General features: G+C 36.6%; 1 protein-coding gene across 11 annotated transcripts in view; it reads left to right on the top strand.

Annotated features, from left to right (window-relative positions):
- The window catches only part of NUBPL (NUBP iron-sulfur cluster assembly factor, mitochondrial), a 357,232-nt gene that overhangs the window by 247,119 nt on the left and 91,246 nt on the right, over positions 1-18,867 (top strand). For 7 of the 11 annotated variants that reach the window (XR_008957222.1, XR_008957223.1, XR_008957224.1 and 4 more), the window contains 2 exons: positions 5,371-5,436; positions 6,242-6,327. Coding sequence is in view for 7 of the 11 variants with exons in the window: in XM_057306471.1 (XP_057162454.1) it covers positions 5,371-5,436; positions 6,242-6,327 (152 nt within the window). In the remaining 4 variants the exon portion in view is untranslated. The remainder of the gene's footprint in view (positions 1-5,370; positions 5,437-6,241; positions 6,328-18,867) is intronic. The other 4 variants (XR_008957225.1, XM_048222728.2, XM_057306470.1 and 1 more) reach the window with 1 other exon arrangement.

Raw genomic sequence — 18,867 nt, forward strand, 5'->3', positions numbered from 1 at the left:
CAAAGCTTTTCCATATTAAGTCTCAGTCTCTATTTCCTGAGACGTACCTGGTTAAATAAAGTTAGGGTAATCGGGGAGTAGTAATTCTCCTCTCTGGAGTTTATATTAGAGCAAGAAGATGTATAAAAGGAATGTGTTTCATTATTAAACAAACAGCCTTTGGTGGTAGCTCACTGTGAGCATGGGCAGGGTGAGCTATCCATGCACCTAACAGAATTTGAAATGAAAATATTAAATCTAAGAGTACAACATGAACAGACTCTCACAGAAGAGCAAAAGAGCTTTCTTTCTGAGTTGCAGAGACCTAGGTATACAACAAGTAGGCTCCCCAAGGTATTTACTGATCAGCTTTAAAGATGGAGTTAAGACCGGAAAGAAGCAAGGATTTTATCTTAACTTTACTGGAAACATCAAAAGTGAGGGGAGGAAGAGAATAAGAGAGGAAGAGAGCGTGAATGAAGAGTATGAGCTGTTTGTTTCCAGCTCAGGCTCTTTAAAATCTCTGAAAGTCTCACTTGTCCTGAGTGGTTCCTTAGTGACCAGCAGTCTGGGTAGCCCTGGTGAATTCTTCTTCAACATCATTAAGGTGAAGTGATTGGAAGCCCACTACCTGTTAACTCTATTATTGAAGAGCAGTTTTTGTCCCTAAGTAGCAGATATGCATCTAGATTCCTTTGACAAACTTGAATTCTTATTAAAGTTCCTGAGTGCACACACTCTCTCTCACTAGTAATTTTGAAATACTGTGGTTCCCACTAATTGTTGTGTTTTTATAATTCTTTTTGACAGCCATCTACAAATTTCCTGTGCCATAATTCATTTCTAAAGTGAGCAAAATAATGATTGATCTTTAAATTAATAAAACATATTCCCTTTGTGACTGTAGTCAATTTTCTATTGGAATGGGGCGTAGAGTCCAAAACTGTGACTCATGAAAGAATTATTTATATTTCCTGTTGAAACACGCCCTGTGGATACATTTGAGATAGATAGACCTTTTTAATCGTGTTTTACTTAATCACATACTAATATTAGTGGACATTCTTTTATCTTACAGCAAATAATTTTTATAATTAAGGAAATTTGGGGGCACAGAGGAGAAAGACAAGAGGAGCTAAAAAATGCCAAAGCCAGTCTACTTTGTAGTTAATAAACAATGATATGTTTAGTATTATTTATGTTAGGCTAGCAGAAGTTGAATGATTATTTTACTGCAAATATCTTTAAATCTAGGAGAATCAGCAGCACTAAATATTAGAGTACTGTGAACATTAAGAATAGCAGTTAATTTGGGGCACCTGATTCACTCAGTTGGTTAAGTGTCCAACTCTTGATTTCAGCCCAGGTCTTGATTTCAGGGTCATGAGTTCAAGCCCCACATTGGGCTTCATGCTGGGCATGGAGCCTACTTTTAACAACAACAACAAAAAATAAAAAATAAAAATAAAAACAGTAGCAGTTAATTTGTTCTTTTAAGTTTTAGTTGACTTTATATTGATATACTCAAAAGTTGTAAGGTATGGAGTAACTCATCTAGGTATAATTATGAGTAGTTTTTATTGTGCATATTAGGTTTCAACACTGAAGTTCTCAATCAAGCATGGGAATTAGATATAATTTATGCCCTGAGACTTAAAATGGCATAGTTGAGTAGTTCCACAGTGGTATAATTATGATCATCCCAACATCTGGAATAATCAGTTTTAAATGTTTAACTACTCTGAACTCTGACCCAAATTCAGATATGCAGTTATAGATTTTCTTCTTAATAGTCAAGAGAATTAGCAATTAAAACAATACTCTAAATAATTATTGTTTAGGATGTTTACATATTTGCCAGAATCTGCTAGATAATCTTTTATAGTAAATCTCAGTTGATAAAAAGCCTTTTAAAAAGATTACAACTTGGAAAATAACATTTTAAAATATTATTCAGTTGTTTGGATTTAGACATTTATTCTAGAAAACGGATAGAAAATTCTCCCTGGAATTCTTGAGATAGATGTTTTATGATACTGTGTTTTACCCCCAGAATATACTTCGATTTATTGCAAACTGAACATTCTCTTTGTTGCTACTAACATTCCTTGTGGTCAGTAGAGGGAGCACAAGTTTCCAAACTAACCGTCCGAAAACTGAAGTGGCATCATCAGTGATGGTATTAAAGGGGAAAAACTTGGGCTAGTTCGGATTGGTTCATGCCCTGATAAAAATGAAAATTTATTAGGTAGACAGTCAAGAATCATAAAGCTAAAATGTAATAGCAGATTTGGAGACCATATTTTAGAAAGATACAGTAACAAAAAAATTGATATAATTTCTTTAAAATTAAAAAATCTAGGTTGTGATGCAGATTGATGAATAATGATTAAATTTAATTTTAATGGAGATTTTGTTTGTTATTTGTTTGCTTTTTTGCCTTATACATTCTAAAGGTCATTGTAGGGCTGTCTGAAATTGTTACTTATATGATGTATTAAAATTTGGTACATTAGGAATACCTGGGTGGCTCAGTTGGTTAAGTGTCTGCCTCTGACTCAGGTCATGATCTCAGGGTCCTGGGATCGAGTCCTGAATCGGGCCCCTTGCTCTGTGGGGAGCCTGCTTCTCCCTCTGCCTGCCACTCCCCCACTTGTGCTCACACATGCTTTCTCTGATAAATAAATAAATAAATAAATAAATAAATAAATAAATAAATAAAATCTTAAAAATAAAATAAATTTTGGTACAACAAAAGAAGTAGTGATTTATGCATGGGCCAGTTATGTTTTTGTATTCTTCAAAGACGGCTAGAAAATTTTTCTCAGAATAGTCCTAAAGATCGATTACACTGTGATTAAGAACTTAATTATTTAAGAACATGTACTTCAGAACTCTTACATGAAAAAAATCTTTTTTTAAAAAAAGATTTTATTTATTTGAGAGAGAGCGAGAGCACCCACGTGCGGTTGGCAGAGGGAGAGGGAGAAGCAGGCCCCTGTTGAGCAGGGAGCCCGATATAGGGCTCAATCCCAGGACCCAGGGATCATGACCTGAGCTGAAGGCAGACATTTAACCAACTGAGGCACCCAGGCACGCCCAAAAAATCTTTTATAAATATGGCTGGTAGTTCTAATGGAATGTTTACATTTTGTAAGTATTTGATGGGACATAGAAGATGATCATTGTCCTTGTCAAAAAGTTGTTATTAATTGATGTATGAATGGTGCTGTTTAGATTACAAAGAAACTCAGATAGTGTGGATGCTTTCTTATGATACTGTGTTAGGGTTAAGTACAGAGAAAACCAAGGCACTTCAGTCCTTTTCTCTAGGATCTTATAGCTATCAAAATAATGTCACCAAACATTTTTAAAACACTTTCACATTCTGTATTTTTTTTAATGGAACATCTCTTTAAGTTAAATTGGAACAATGGAAATAGGTGGATTTTGTGGAAGAGTTCATCGAGATGTATTGAGATTTAGTGAGCTATTCAAGGTTATATAGTTACAAAGACATAGTAAACACAGCCAGAATCCAGAGCTCTTAACTCCTAGTTCAAAGAGTTAGCAGCTAAGAGTTCATGCAGCAGTAGTCCAGGATAGATGATCTGAAAATACAGGAAAATTGTTTAAATCACCTATTTTTTGTTAAGTGCCCATTTTGTACATGGCATTGTATCAGTTTTGCTTGATTAAAAAATGAGAAAATCATAACTGCCCATGAAATTGTATTGTATAGTGATAATACAGATAGTAGACAAAGGCTTTTTAAAATAATAAAATGAATGTATCCTGTGAAAGCTAAAAGTACTTTTTAGGGCTAATGCAATAGAAAACTCCCTGTGTGTACTGGTATATAATTAAGAGAGAATTTGGTGGAAATAGCCAAGGAGGTTTTATTTATATGAAGAGAGTGACTCTGAGATTGAGGGGCCGTTATTCTTGGAGTAGGGTAGCATTTCACATTCACTTATAGGTTTACTGAGCAGTCAGGATGAACAGGAGTGGTTTTGGAAACTATAGTTAAGAGGCAGTGCTAAAGCTTATAATTAGAGCTAGCTGAGACCTTGGAGACTGTCTAGTCCTTGCATTAATTTTATAGCTAAGGAAACTGAGACCTAGAGTGATTCTGAGTTACTTGCCAAAGGTCAGTCACACAGCTAGATGAGGGCAGAACTGGAATCAGATTCCTTCCAAATGCCTGGGTATGGAAAAACAGTGAAATAGATTGATAACAGAACCTAGAAGGTGGCAAGTGGTGGACGTATATTGGATCTGTGGAGTAGAGTTGAGTATAATTTTTACAGAGATGTGATTTCCGTCAATCTTTGGAAGATAGGAAAGAGAACGGTCGACTAGTTTTTGGTTCCTTGGGCAGAGCAAATAAAAATAGAAGGATGTAGTGACCCATGAAACAGTTTGAAAAGTAGGATGAGCTGCCTGATGGCACATACAAAATGACCTTCCCAGCAACTTCCAAAACATTTTATTAGTAGCAGTAATAAAGATAATAATGGTGATAATAAAAGCAACAACGACATCAGCTACCTTTTACTGAATGTTTACCGTGTGTCTAGTCATCATGTCAGGCATGTTAGGTGCATCGGTTTCATTTAATAATTTCTCTGAGATTTAGTTTCCTCGTCTACAAAATGGCGTAGTAACACCAGTCTCAGAGAGATTAAGTTACTACCCCAGTGACACAAGAAGTTGGCTATGGAATAAAAATTTGAATTCTCATTCTGTTGGAATTCCGAAGCTGGTGTTTCTCGAACTTGAGCAATGAATCGGCCCTCCTTCTGAAGGAAAAATAATCTGCCCCATACCCCATATTGACTTATGTTTATCATAAGACTACTTAACTAGGTGTAAATATAAATTCCTTAAGCTTATAGCTCTTACATAATTTTTTAAAATCTAAAAAATACTACAAAGCAAATACCAGCAAAACTTTAAAAAATCAATAAAATTCAAATTAATGACATTAATTTAATATGAAAGATGGAGGGGGTTTTGACTGAAATGAAAATACTGATTGCAAGATGAATTTGTAGCTGACTCGTGTAGCACCTGTTCTTTTGAGTTTGGCAGGCCTATATTGCCATGTGCTTTGTGCTAACGCGGTTCCTCTGCTACTTGTCTTTAGTTTGACTTGGTCAAAATGTCCCTTCAGACAATTCTTTGTAGTATCATTTGACCTTCATTTGGTCTAGTGCATTATTACTGTTGATGCTACCTGTTTTCATTAGTCGTGATGAAGTACTACCACTTGGTGCCAATTTGATGGTTTGGAGCTCTGAAGCTCTGAAACGTCATGTCAGTGTGTTTAGTTAGAAGATGATGGTCATCCAGATCATGTAGAATATGTTTATGTTAATTATTTTTCAGGTTATCATCTAGAAGAACCCACAAAATTTAAGAAATCACAAGCTGCAAATCATAACCAGCCCTCTGGTATTTCTACTTAAAAGTTTACACTATACTTTTTCTCAAAACACTATGTCATAGAACCTTCTGGTTTCTGCAGGGTCGTAGTGGAAACCTAGGAAAGCCTCTATCTCCACCCACTTTTGGCACTGCCTTCATTTAGGCCACTATTGTTTTGCATCTCAATTTCTGCCACAGCTTCTGGTTTTACCCCCACCAAACTATTCTCTACAGTGCATTCTAAACTAGTGAGTTTCTTTGATACAAACTTTTAGGACTCAGCTCAGGAATCACCTCTTTCTGAAACCTTTCTTCTATTGCTGCTCCTTATCTCCTGCTTTTTCACCCCATCCATTATCACCTTTGCCATTCTGACCCCTAGAATGAATTAGTTATCTTTCCTTTATTTCTCCTTTTTAACTCCATAGTATCGAGGCATACTCCGCTACATTGCTTAGCGCATTGTGTTGTAATCTTTAATTTTTTTGGATTTTCCAAGTAGATTGTTAGCTTCTTGAAAGTAGGGCCTGTCTTATGCATCTTCAAACTAGCACATTGTCTGAATGGGAAGAAAGTCCTGATGACGTAGCTGTGATCTTGAATCATTGGTCAGTCAGTTGTTATTTTTAAAGTGAGAAGTCAAAACTAGGCAGGGTAGATATCCCCTCATCTTTCCCATTTATGTACCTAAATTTTATACAAATTACCTAAATAGTTAATGTAGTAGACTCTTTTAGCACGTAAGCAATATAATTGTGGAAGTACTCTTTCTATAAAGAATTAAATGATGGCATCATTTTACTTTCTCTTTGTTTTGTTTTCTGTTGGTTAGGTGCTGTGATTGTCTCCACGCCCCAGGACATTGCGCTGATGGACGCACGCAAGGGTGCTGAGATGTTTCGGAAAGTCCATGTGCCTGTAAGCAGTTACAGCTTCATTGTTACAATACAGAACACTCTAACTGAAGAAGCAAGTCACTGAGAAACACAGTCTAAATTTTAATTTAGTTCTGTGCAGAAATCTATATGAAAACTCTACTTCATCTTCATGGTTACTTTAATAACACACATATAAGTGCAAACGTATATACATTATATTGATCAAGAAAAATTTTAATTGAATTAAAATATTTTTAAAAAGAATTCTAAAACATCTTTCAGGTATGAGTTTTGTGACCAAGTACTACTTCTCCAAATACTTGCAGATATTACCGACAAAAAACCCCTACATGAATTCTTCAACGAAACTGACATGGTGTAAGATCTAGTGATGCACTAGCACGAATGGACTCTCTTTCATCAATGTTTTCCTCTCAGGAGAGTGTCTGGAAAGTATAAAACAGTAGAGTAGTGGAGTTGAGGTGATCCTCTTTGACGGGTACCTCTTCTCCCTTGCCAGTTAGTTCAGAGCTGTGTGTACTAACAAGCTGTGGTGCTCTGCACTAGAGCCATATTGCCTTAGGAAAATGGAGGAGCCTGATAAGCGTGATCTGAGCGTATTCCCATGATCAGGAAGTGTTTAAGGCCAGTCTTTATATTTGGATAAATGAGTGATAAAACCCCCATGGTATTCTCTGTTGTGAATTTTAGCTTAGAAAATTTTTAAAACAATGGTAACCAAGGGTACACCTCAGAAAAATGTCTCAATAAAGCACATAGTTTGAGCTATGTGACTTCCTATTTTGCCCGCCCTCCAAGATAAACTAGGTATGAGTAATACCTTCCCAAATAACTGAATAAGAATACTTATGTTGGATTTTAAAATAGAAATCGGCAGAAAGAGAGAAGGCTATCTACCAAAAATTATGAGAACAAGTAATACATAATCCTTCTTTCTAGCAGAAATTAGGTAACAGGGCCAATGGTCTGTTATTGCCACTTCAAGGATAATAGTCATCCTATCAGCATATCAGTGAATTCTTAATTTCTCATTCTGGAAGATGAGGGTAGAGGCATGTGGCCAGTTTACTTAAAAGTATCATGAAATTCTTGAGGGAACAGTTTTTTAAAAAGCGGAAACCAGCACTTTTTATTCCCCACTCTGTAAATTATCATTTTGTACACCTAGAGACTATTTGAACTGATGCTGTCACTTGATGTGACTATGACTGTGGGGTGGGTTTTACATGCACTTTGCTGGTTGGGGGTCTAATTACCATAGTTGGCAGATTCAGCATATGTACCTTTTAGTCTTTAGGTTATTTTCACTTACCTGCAGCACCTGATACGTAAAGAGGCAAACAATCTCATAATTGTTCTGACAGACTTTTCTCTACACCCTAGGATAAAGGGACAAAGGATGGAACAGAGACTCCTGTGGAACATAACAATGAGGAAGAGGGATGGTGACTAAGTCCAGCTTAGGCTATTGCTAAGTGGGTGTCATGAGAATAAAAGTTGAAGATATCAGTGAGGAACTATAGTGAGGAAATATTTCAAATGAAGGATCTTGGGCTGCATAAAGCTCATAGGACTAGTGCAGTGTTAGGGAATGAAAGAGCTTTTGTGATCAGAAAGTTAATGTTGGAGTTTAAGTTTGCAAAGTTGGGATAGTTCTTGGTCATGACAAGGCTCAAGGTGTGGTTGGTCATGGCTGTGTAGGACTGAAGTGGAATAAAAGTAAAAGTCATCAGAAATGCATAATCTTTCCAAGTTGGCTCTTTTCACTTCGTCTTTATTATAACCCTTTTTTTTTCACCCCTGTGTTTCAATTATGTGCTCTCGAAACAGCAAAAATTTTAAAAGGAGGTAGAATATCTTAATCATCTCTTAAACCTGCAGAACAAGAAATCTTTGCAAGTGAATGAGAGAACTTTCCAGCAATGAGCTCTGTAAACAATTAGACAACCATGGTGCAGCTACATTGTAAAAGGAATCCTGGCTATGAGAGGGATATGGATTTGATGACTTCTGAGATCTTTCTGTCATTTAAGAGCCTTGGAGTCTAAGTAATGGCAAAGCATTTGAAATTAGAAAGTGTTCCATAAATGCAAAGGAGTAATATTATGCTTTGTTTATACCACTTTATTTCATTTTTTTCCCTGGTTTTTGGTCTTGCTTTCTGTTTTTTCCCCTTTTGAAGTGCATTAGTTACCATGGAAACAATGATGTCATTGGAATTCATTGGTATGGACAGAGTTTAGTAATGTCTCCAAGAACATTTTGAAGTTAATTTAAATGGTTTCTTAACACTCAAGGCTTGGGGCGCCTGGGTGGCTCAGTTGGTTAAGCATCTGCCTTCAGCTCATGATCCCAGGGTCCTGGGGTGGAGCCCCGCATCGGGCTCCCTTCTCAGCAAGGAGTCTGCTTCTCCCTCTGCCCCTCCCCCCACTCGTGTGCTCTGTCTCTCTCACTCACTCTCTCTCTCTCAAGTAAATAAATAAAATCTTAAAAAGAAAAAACCTCAAGGCTTGGATAGGGGAAGGAAAAGAAGAGATGAACTATGAAATTCTTTGTTCTCCACCTGAAATCGTATCAGCTCTGCCAGATCCTTGATTGTCTCAGTGTTTGTAGATGGACTGTTTTTTTAAATAATAATTTTTTTTCAATCTTACACATTTTAAACTGTGAATACTTCTTGCCTTGTGTCATTTTTACCCATTTTTATTGCTGCTTCTACGGTGGAGGCCCGGGCACCTCATTTTGGAGCCCTTCTACCATTTGAAGTTTTAGAGTACAGGGTTTCACTATCCAGCCCTGACTTCTTGGGCAGTCTCCTTCCCAGCTCCTGAAAAATATATTAAAGTATATTTCCTCTCTTATTCCTTCTGTACATAGGGATCCCTTAGTTATTTTAATTCAATAAATAGTTTATTTTATAAATTTATATTTACTCCTATTGAATGCTTTCTATAAGCAAAGTACTGTGATAAGTTCCCTTGTTGATTAGGAAAAAAAGAAGAAGAATGAAACTTTTTTGGTCAAGTACCTTATCATCCTGTAGACTAGTTCCATTATGGTAAAGGGGCCCTGAATTCTGAAGAACACGAGAACACTTTCTTCTTTGGGCTATTAAAGTAGGGCTTTCATGGAAAAGTCATGATTTTTTTCACGTCCCTGTTATTTTGCATGTCCTGGTCCCTTTCCTGATAAGCCACTGTTAGGTTGGGAACTCATATTCACCTTCCAAATCCCTGCTCAGCCATTACTTTCTCTAGGAAGCTTTTATCAAACTCCCAAAAAAGGTTAATCTTTCCCTGAACTACTTGAACATATATCTGGTTTGGCTTTTATCCCACTACAGTTTACTTATCAGTCTCTACAGAAGTGAGTTCCTGGAGGGCAAGAAAACATGCCTTAAATATTTTTAAATGCTCAGTTACCTGGTGTAATGCAGGCGTATGATGCCAGTCGCAATCTGCTATTGTCTTTATCCCCAGCTCACAGGCCACTCTCCCTTGCATTCCCTCTGCCACAGTGAAACTGGTCATCGTCCAGTTCTTTTAGATTCCCACAGAGTTTGTTTCTTCATGGCCTTGAGCATGCTGTTTCTCCCCATGAGATCCCTTTACCCTCATTTTTCACTTGGTAGCTCCTTTTTATCCTTTGATACTTAGATTACATTTAATGGTTCTTTCTCTGGGAGACTGTCCTGTCCCTGTTAACCAGATGAACGCGTTCTAGTGTGTGATCTATTAACACTATTTCCTGTTTTTAAACTGTTTTCATATTTGTCAGTACTTTCACATTTGTAGTGCTATGCTGTAAGCTCTGAGTAAAGGGACCCCTTGTCTCTCTTTGTGCCAAGAACATATAGCTGCTTACTAAATATATGCAGAATGAATGAATGGAGTAGGATTTTCATAGCTTATCAGGGGAGTGGAGCAGGGACAGAATTTAGCCTGAAAAGAATCAGGAAATCCCAAATTGTGTTCAGGGTTGTTCAGTTTCTCTGTGGTTGAAGTAATATGTTTCGGTGTGGCTCTGCTAGGCCCAGCTTTGGTAGAGCTTTAACCACTGAGCTAAGGATTTGGACTTGCTTCTTGAGATATTTAAAGGAGTCCATAAATAATGTTGGTTGGGAAATAAACTTCATTAGATGGAGCTTTAAAAATATTTAATTTGGTGGAAATGAATAGAAAGAACAGGAGCCAGGAAAGCAAAAGCATTAAGGAATCATTTGCAATGGTCAGAGTTACTCACACTGCAGATTGTGACCGGCCAATGAGTCTTGAAACCGATATAGTGAGAGATGAAACCAAAGGTTTTAGAATTCTTTTTAAAGATTATTTATTTATTTATTTACTTATTTATTTATTTATTTCTGACAGAGAGAGAAGGAGAGAGAGAGAAAGCACAACAGCAGAGGGAGAGGGAGAAGCAGACTCCCTGCTGAGCAGGGAGCCCGATGCAGGACTCGATCCCAGGACTCCAGGATCACAACCTGAGCTGAAGGCAGATGGTTAACCTACTGATCCACCCAGGCTGCCCAAAACCAAAGTTTTTAAACAATATCAGGGTGAACTGCTCTTAGGAAGACAAAGTGTTATTTCATAAAGATTTGGTCTCAGTTATATATACATATAAGTGTGCATTTATATTGGATCAAGATTTAAAATATTTCTCTTATAGTAAGATAGTTCTAATAATTTGTGAAAACAGTGGTATAGGTGATAGGGAGTAAGGGTCTGATCTAGAATAACAGCATTGAAAATGAAAAGGGGAATAAGTGTAGTTGACATTTTGAAGGAAGAATTGACAGGCTTGGCAATTGATTACATAGTGTAGGGTGGTTAGAAAAAAAAATGGCAGAAATCGAAGGGATTTTAAGAGTTAGGCTGCCATTAATAAATCTACCAGGAGCTAGTTTTTTGCTCAGGATGACAGTGAGGTAGAAATAAGAGGTTAGATTCTCAGTCACAAATTCCTGCCTTTATTCTCTGTGAGGGTTGTGATTTAAAACTGTTTGGCAGGGAAGAGACTGGTAGAGAAAATGATTTGGTGTTGGCCTTTTTAGTACTATTCACATCACATGATGTATGTGACCATCCCTTCTCCTCACAGAAACAGATTTATTAACCTGTGTATTTGTAGCCTCTTACACACAGATTGATTTTTTTTTTAGCATTGAGAGAGCTATATTCCTTAATACGTATATAACCTCTTTTATGGTTGCAAATTAAATTAGTTTAGAAATTTTACAGTAATTTTTTAGGCAACAGGGTGTTACTTGGAGAGGCATTTTTCCATAGTGGTGAGAGAATGAACTCAGGAGTCCGAATGCTTGGAGTTCAAATCCTAGGTCTGTCACTTTGTAGCTGTATGACCTAAGCAAGTTATTTAATTCATAATGTGGAAATTATAGTACTGTTTCCTTCAGAAGTTTGACGTGAGAAATAAATGAGATAATGCCCACAGAGGGCTTAGTACAGTGTTTGGCACAAGCTGACCAACCAATATCAATGTAATTAATGTTGCTTATTATAATTACTTTTAGAATAATATGATGAAACAGATAAATTTGTAATCCATATATATTTATGTATTTGGCCTACATATTTTGACTAGTCCCTTATTTGCTAATAAGAATTTTAACAAGAAATTATTAAAAATGTAGGTGAGGGAGCGCCTGGGTGGCACAGCGGTTAAGCGTCTGCCTTTGGCTCAGGGCGTGATCCCAGCGTTATGGGATCGAGCCCCACATCAGGCTCTTCTGCTATGAGCCTGCTTCTTTCTCTCCCACTCCCCCTGCTTGTGTTCCCTCTCTCACTGGCTATCTCTATCTCTGTCAAATAAATAAATAAAATCTTAAAAAAAAAAAAAATGTAGGTGAATAGTGTCTGAGATTTCCTCACCCCTTGAGTACTTCATTTGAGCCTAAACCATTCTCTTCATATAGATTAAATTGCTAAAGTTATATAGAATCTAAAATGATTTGAAATTTGCATTATTTTAAAAAATTAAAAAATAAAATCGGTATTATTTAATCCAGTTCATTGCTGTCACAGATAAACCTCAAAATATAGAATGATGCAAATACAATAGCAGTTTATTTCTTGCTCGTGTAACAGTACTCATAGATGAACAGGTGAGCAGGGTGGTCTTCCTCCAGGAAGTCATTTAGGCCACTGTAGCCTCTGCCATGTTCAAATGTGAGTTCTAAGCCCTCCTTTGGGGCCATCCTCATTTGAGCCAGGAAAAGATAGCACAGAGGCATGCATGTGGAGATTTTTATGGACCAGACATACATACATGTCTGTTCACATTTCACTAAAACTTAGTCATGTGGTCACATGTCACACTTCTCAAGGAGCCCAAGAAATGTAGGTTAGCTATGAGCCAAGGAAGATGAGATCATGGGCTTAGGTCAACAGGTACCTGTCTGCTACAGTTGACCTGGAAACAAAGTATAGATTAAAGCCTAATGCTAGTCACTGAACTTACTTTTTTTTTTCCCTGTGTAAATAATTCTGAAAGTTCTGTAACTATTTCAGGCTTGCAAATATTTATTTTAAAAAGGGAGATAGGAATTTTGCTATTCCTGTGGTTTACTTTTCCTGCTGGTTAAAAACAAACAAAAAACCAAAGAAAAAAAATACTGTGGTGTGAAACTTTTATTTATTTATAACAGTTAATGATTATATTTTCTTCTAAGAAAAATTAGGTGATCTTAGGACCTAAAACAGATGATTCTTATCAATGTTTTCTTTCCATTTTCCATTGCTTTTCATTTTCATTGTCACAGACCCTACACGTTGTCTTAGCAATGAGGATCAGAGTTGTGGTTTATTATTTTTCTGAATAGCCATTTATGGTAGTTAAGGTAATCATTTGGACCTGGAGTTCCACACCTTCACCCTTGAATATCTTCAAAACTCATGATACCTGTCTTAGAGCTTTTTTAGCATCTGTCTAGTTTGTCTGTTAGACCACAAAAGTCCCTTTATTTATTTATTTTTAAATTTTTAAAATTTATTTATTTGGCAGAGAGAGAGTACAAGCAGGGGGAGAGGGAGAAGCAGACTCCCTGCTGAGCAGGGAGCTTGATGCAGGGCTCAATTCCAGGACCCCAGGATCATGACCTGAGCCGAAGGCAGATGCCTAACCGACTGAGCCACCCAGGCATCCCCTGTCCTATTGTATTTAATACCTCAAGCTGACCTGCCTTAAAAAACAATTTAGAGATAAGTAATCTTATGTGACAGTCGAGGCAAGTGACATATTTATTCTCTCCTTTCCTCCTTGAGCATAGTTTTTCCTCTGTGATTATCAACTGGTTTCATTTGGTTCTCTGGGAAGTCTTATACCTTTGATGTATTTGAAGAATTTTCATTATTGGCTATAGAGGCCTTACAAAGTCCTTTTTGAATTCTTTCTAGGAACACACTAATTAGTTTGCACATGATATCACATGTGGCTTTCTTTTTCACAATTGGTTAATTTTTCCACTTTTAGAAAAGTGACTTTTCTTTATTGATAACCTTTATAAAACTGGGTAGCATTCTGTATCTTGGCCATAATTACATCTCAGAGACCAAAGTTGTATGCTCATTTGTGTCTTGCCTTGGGATCTCTTAGAAGTCCATGAATGTGTTTAAGTAGAATGCTGTTCTATGTGATTTACATGAATTAAAGTAATATGACCCTCACAGCAACCCTGTGAGATAGATAACATTATTTCTGTCATTTTGCAGATGAGGAAACCGTGGTACAGAAGATCAAATAACTCACATAAGGTTACCTGTCTGTTTAGTGGGCATCTGGGCTCCTATCCCAAGCAGTGTGCTTTCCAGAGCCCACATTTTTAACTGCTGTTTCTGGATTATCCAAAACTGAATAGTCCAGAATTTAGTAATATGGACGTGGTAGAATACCACAAGGAGAGAATTTTCAGGGAACAAGAGGAGTTTCCATTAAATTTGCTTACCATTGGGTTCTGATTGTCTAGGTGGGCAAGCGAGACAGGAAATGGGTGAATTGAAAAATGGGAAGGAGTTAAAGGGCCATAGGTTCAGGTGATAGTCAAGAGAGGTATAATGAGGGTGTTCTAGGGAAGGGGAGTTCCATGACCAGGGGAAGGAAGTGAAGTCTAAAGCCTCCTAGATTGTAGCAGTTAGTGTGAAAAGGGTTCATATTAGGCCTTCCTTTATAACTGTGCTCTTAATTACTATGCTAAATCTCCCTGCTAAACTGTATTGACTCATCATTGTTTCAGGCCACCTAGTTCCATGAACAAAATCCTCGAGTCCATTTGCTTGTCTTCTTTTTTGGTGACTTCCGCATACATACCAGTGACCCAGCTGGTTTAAATTTTGGCTTTGTTATTTACTAACTGTGTCATCTTGAGCAAATAATATAGCTTCAGTGTTTTGTGACTCATCTCATAGGTCGTTATGGCAGTTAAATGAGATTATATATATATATTTTTATGGCAGTTATATGAGATTATATATATATAATATATCTAAATTATATATATATGGTACTATAAAGGTGGCTCTGAATGTTACTGTTTTAGTGGTAGATTTTAGGGGTCATTATTATAGAGATCATCATTTGTTGTAAACCCTCATTTTGAAATTCAAGACATAAAGAAGTTGAATTGTACCTCATGGACCCACGGCTGTTTAGTTGGTCCCTGAAAGGAACATGAATGCAGGTTTCCCCATTCATTGTTCTTTTCATGCCAAACTACTTCTTCTGAAAGAAAAATTAGAAAAACCCATCTCATTTTTAAAAATTATAATAATTGGGACCACCTGGGTGGCCCAGTCAGTTAAGCATCCAACTCTTGATTTCGGCTCAGGCAGTGATCTCAGGGTCATGGGATAGAGCCGCACCTCAGACTCCTCCCTCTCCCTCTGCCCCTCCCCACTGCACTCACTCATGCTCTCTCTCTCTAAAATAAATGAAAATAAATCTTAAAAAAATTATATTTGTATACTTCAAGGAATATACTAAAAACTGGTTCAAGGCTAATGGAGAACTGAATAGCACTTAAGAATCTAATCTATTTCAGTTATTATTATTCATTCTCTATTTAACAGTCAATTTCTCCTCATTTTTTCTTAAATCATAGTTTTAATACTTATGACAAATTCCAACCAGCAAGAATTTAACCTGATTGTAACCCTGAGAAATTGGATTATATAGTAGCCTGAAAATCTTACTTGTTACTTACCTGAATCTGGATTTAAAATGCCAAGAAGAAATTAAAATTGGGGCCTTTTGAGCTTGCTTAATTCAATTCAGTTGGACACAAAAATCCAATATTTCAGAGCAATGTTGATATTTCAAGAGAGTCAATTTTTTTAAAGTTAATAAAAGAAGTACCCTTCTGAGCCAGTGACGGATTGGAATAACGTAAAAATAACATGTAAAAGGTTTGTGGTGGCTGATGTTAAGCAGGCATGTAGCATTTACTTTCTTTCAGTAAAACTAGCTGAGGTAAAAAGAGATAAGGATCTTAATATTTTTTCCTCTTAAAATTTTTTTTTATTTGAGTCTGATTGACAAAAAAGAATCTTATATTTTGATGAGACATTAAAAAATGACTGAGCATGCGTACAGCTGCATCTCAATGGTATTATGCAAATTAAGCTCTGGCAAAGCATCTGTTTTCTAATGTTTCTGCTATCGAAGATACACAAAATAGCTCTATAATAAACAAACAGCTTAGCAACACATGGAGTAGTCACACAGTATAAGGCATTTGGGGGGGACAGTAGGGGATGGTCTTTCCTATTTAAGAGAATTTTTATGAATAAAAGTGTCATATGGATATTCTAATGTTCTTTCTTATTATATTAACTGCTCCTGTTCAAAACACATTGATTATAGAGCATTACTCTTAAAAACTAGCATCGTGTTTTCTAATCTTTTTAATACTCAAGGTTCTCTTCTGAATTTTCTTCCAGCAAACCCTGTGGTTTGAAAAAGTTGTCTGCCACATGCTCTGTATATCTTAATAAGTAATTTGTTTTCTCTTTCTAATTAATCAAATAAGTATTTGTATGTGTTATCACACTCAGTTGATTTAATTTCAACTAAAAGCAAAGAAACTTGACAGTTTATCTTTCCTGTATAGTCTTGAAGGTTAATGTTTCATGTTTCTTCAATTTTCAAAAATACTCATAAATCACTGGCCCTCATAAATGTTTTTGTGCATCTTTAGGACCTTGAAACAACGTAAAATAGGAGAACTACCAAATCGGTTCTATGGCCACTCTTCAGTTGTTTACAACAGTGCTGTCCAATAGAAATGTAATGCAAGTCATAAGTGTCATTTAAAAATTTTTAGTAGCCATATTTTAAAATGTACAAAAAACCCCAGATGACCTTAATTTTAATAATATACTTAACTCAGTGTATTAAAATGTTATCATTTCAACATGAAACCAATATCAAAGTTGAGAATCAATCAACAAAGGAATTATATTGAAAAACACTAGGAATTCTTACAGTTAAAAAAAAAACAAACCCATGTAATCAATGGAAAAAATAGACAAGAGAGTTGAACGCTTTACAGAGGAGAATATACAAATGACCAATAAACATGTAAAAATATGCTCAACTTCTTTAGTAATTACGGCAACGCAAATTAAAGCCACAGTGCAGAGGATGGGCCCAATATCAGGAAGAAAGAGGACAAACTGGAATACACCTGCACTCCTGCAAATTGCTTTCCCCACCTCTAGCCAAAGGAAACTATAGAGTGTAATGCCTATGGCTTCACTTCCACCTGCTGAATCTCATGTCACTTTACTTTTAGGGAATTCTAACAAGAAGCCATAAAGGAAGGAAGATTCTAAGAAATGTAGTTCCCAGTATAAACAGATAAATGATTTGAACAGTCCAGCACAATGAGATACCACTACACGCTCGCCATACTTGCTAAAATAAAATTAACTAACTAACTAAATAAAAGCAACTGGTGATTTGCAATGATGTGAATGGAATTAGAGAGTATTATGCTAAGCGAAATAAGTCAATCAGAGAAAGACAGTTACGTGATCCCACTCATGTGGAATTTAAGAAAAAAAATAGGGTCATAGGGGAAGAGAGGAAAAAATAAAATGACGAAATCAGAGGGAGACAAACCATAAGAGACTCTTAACTGTAGGAAACAAACTGAGGGTTGCTGGTGGGGAGAGGGGTGGGGGAATGGGATAACTGGGTGATGGACATTAAGGAGGGCACTTGAAGAAGTAATGAGCACTGGGTGTTACACACAACTGATGAATCACTAAATTCTACCTCTGAAACTAATAATACAGTATATGTTAATTAAATTGAATTTAAATAAAAAAATTTTCCAGTTTTCCAAAATGGTTGTAGCAGTTCACACTCAGCTAAAGCTGTGAGTTTTACTTGCTTTGTGTCCTCACCAAGATTTGGTATTTGTTGTTGTTGTTGTAGAGACATTCATCTGTTCTAATCAGGTCTTAAGCATAAATGTGTGATGTCTCATTGTGGTTCTAATTTGCATTTCTCTGATGATAGTGAAGTTGAAAACTTCAAGTTTGTTGGTCTTTGGATACCCTCTTTTAAGGAGTGCCTGTTAAGTCTTGCCCATTTTTTAATTTCTGATGTTCTCTTGTTGGTTTGTAGAGTTCTTTAATATTCCGGATAAAAGCCCTTTGTCATGGATGTGTATTATAAATCCCATCTCCTGCTTTATAGCTTGCCTTTTCACTCTCTTAATTGTGTCTTCCAATTAAGTTATTAATTTTAAAGTCAGTTTAACAAAATAATTTTTTTATTTATGTTTAGTGCTCTGTGACCTGCTGGAAAAATCTCACACCACTCACACCATACCTCAACCATGCTGGACTTTCAATTCCTTAAAGGAGACTTGTGCTCCCTACTTCAGTCTTGAGAGTTTTCCCTCCTCTTCTCCTTGTTTTTACCTGCTTGTTCTTTAACTTTTAGGTCACATATTTCCTTAAGGAACTCCTCTGTGGTTACCAGGGTAGATGTAGTTCTGTCTGTTCTACACTCTCATAATCCTCTGTACTTTGCTTCCAGAAAAGCTCCTCCGTTTTTATTTTATTTATTTTAAGATTTTATTTATTTATTTGACAGCAAGAGACAGCCAGCGAGAGAGGGAACACAAGCAGGGGGAGTGGGAGAGGAAGAAGCAAGCTCCCAGCAGAGAAGCCTGATGTGGGGCTCGATCCCAGAACGCTGGGATCACGCCCTGAGCCGAAGGCAGACACTTAACCGCTGTGCCACCCAGGCGCCCCATCTTCCATTTTTAAAGTAGATTTTTGTACTAGTAATTGTTCAGTCTGTTTCTCTAATTAGCGTGCAAGCTCCAGGAGAGCAAGGATCAAGTCTGTTTTGCTTACCACTGTATGCTACTCTTTTTGTTTAGCTCAGTTACTGGCATATAATAGGAGCTCATTAAATATCAAGTTTGCTTACAGTTTTATGTTTGTGATGTTTTGTAGTCTATATAGAGAACATGTCTGAGACATTTATATAGGCCATGGAGATCAACAATAAGATATTGATAGGG

The sequence above is a fragment of the Ursus arctos genome, unplaced genomic scaffold (assembly GCF_023065955.2).
Source record: "Ursus arctos isolate Adak ecotype North America unplaced genomic scaffold, UrsArc2.0 scaffold_37, whole genome shotgun sequence".
NCBI classification, from domain to species: Eukaryota; Metazoa; Chordata; class Mammalia; order Carnivora; family Ursidae; genus Ursus; species Ursus arctos.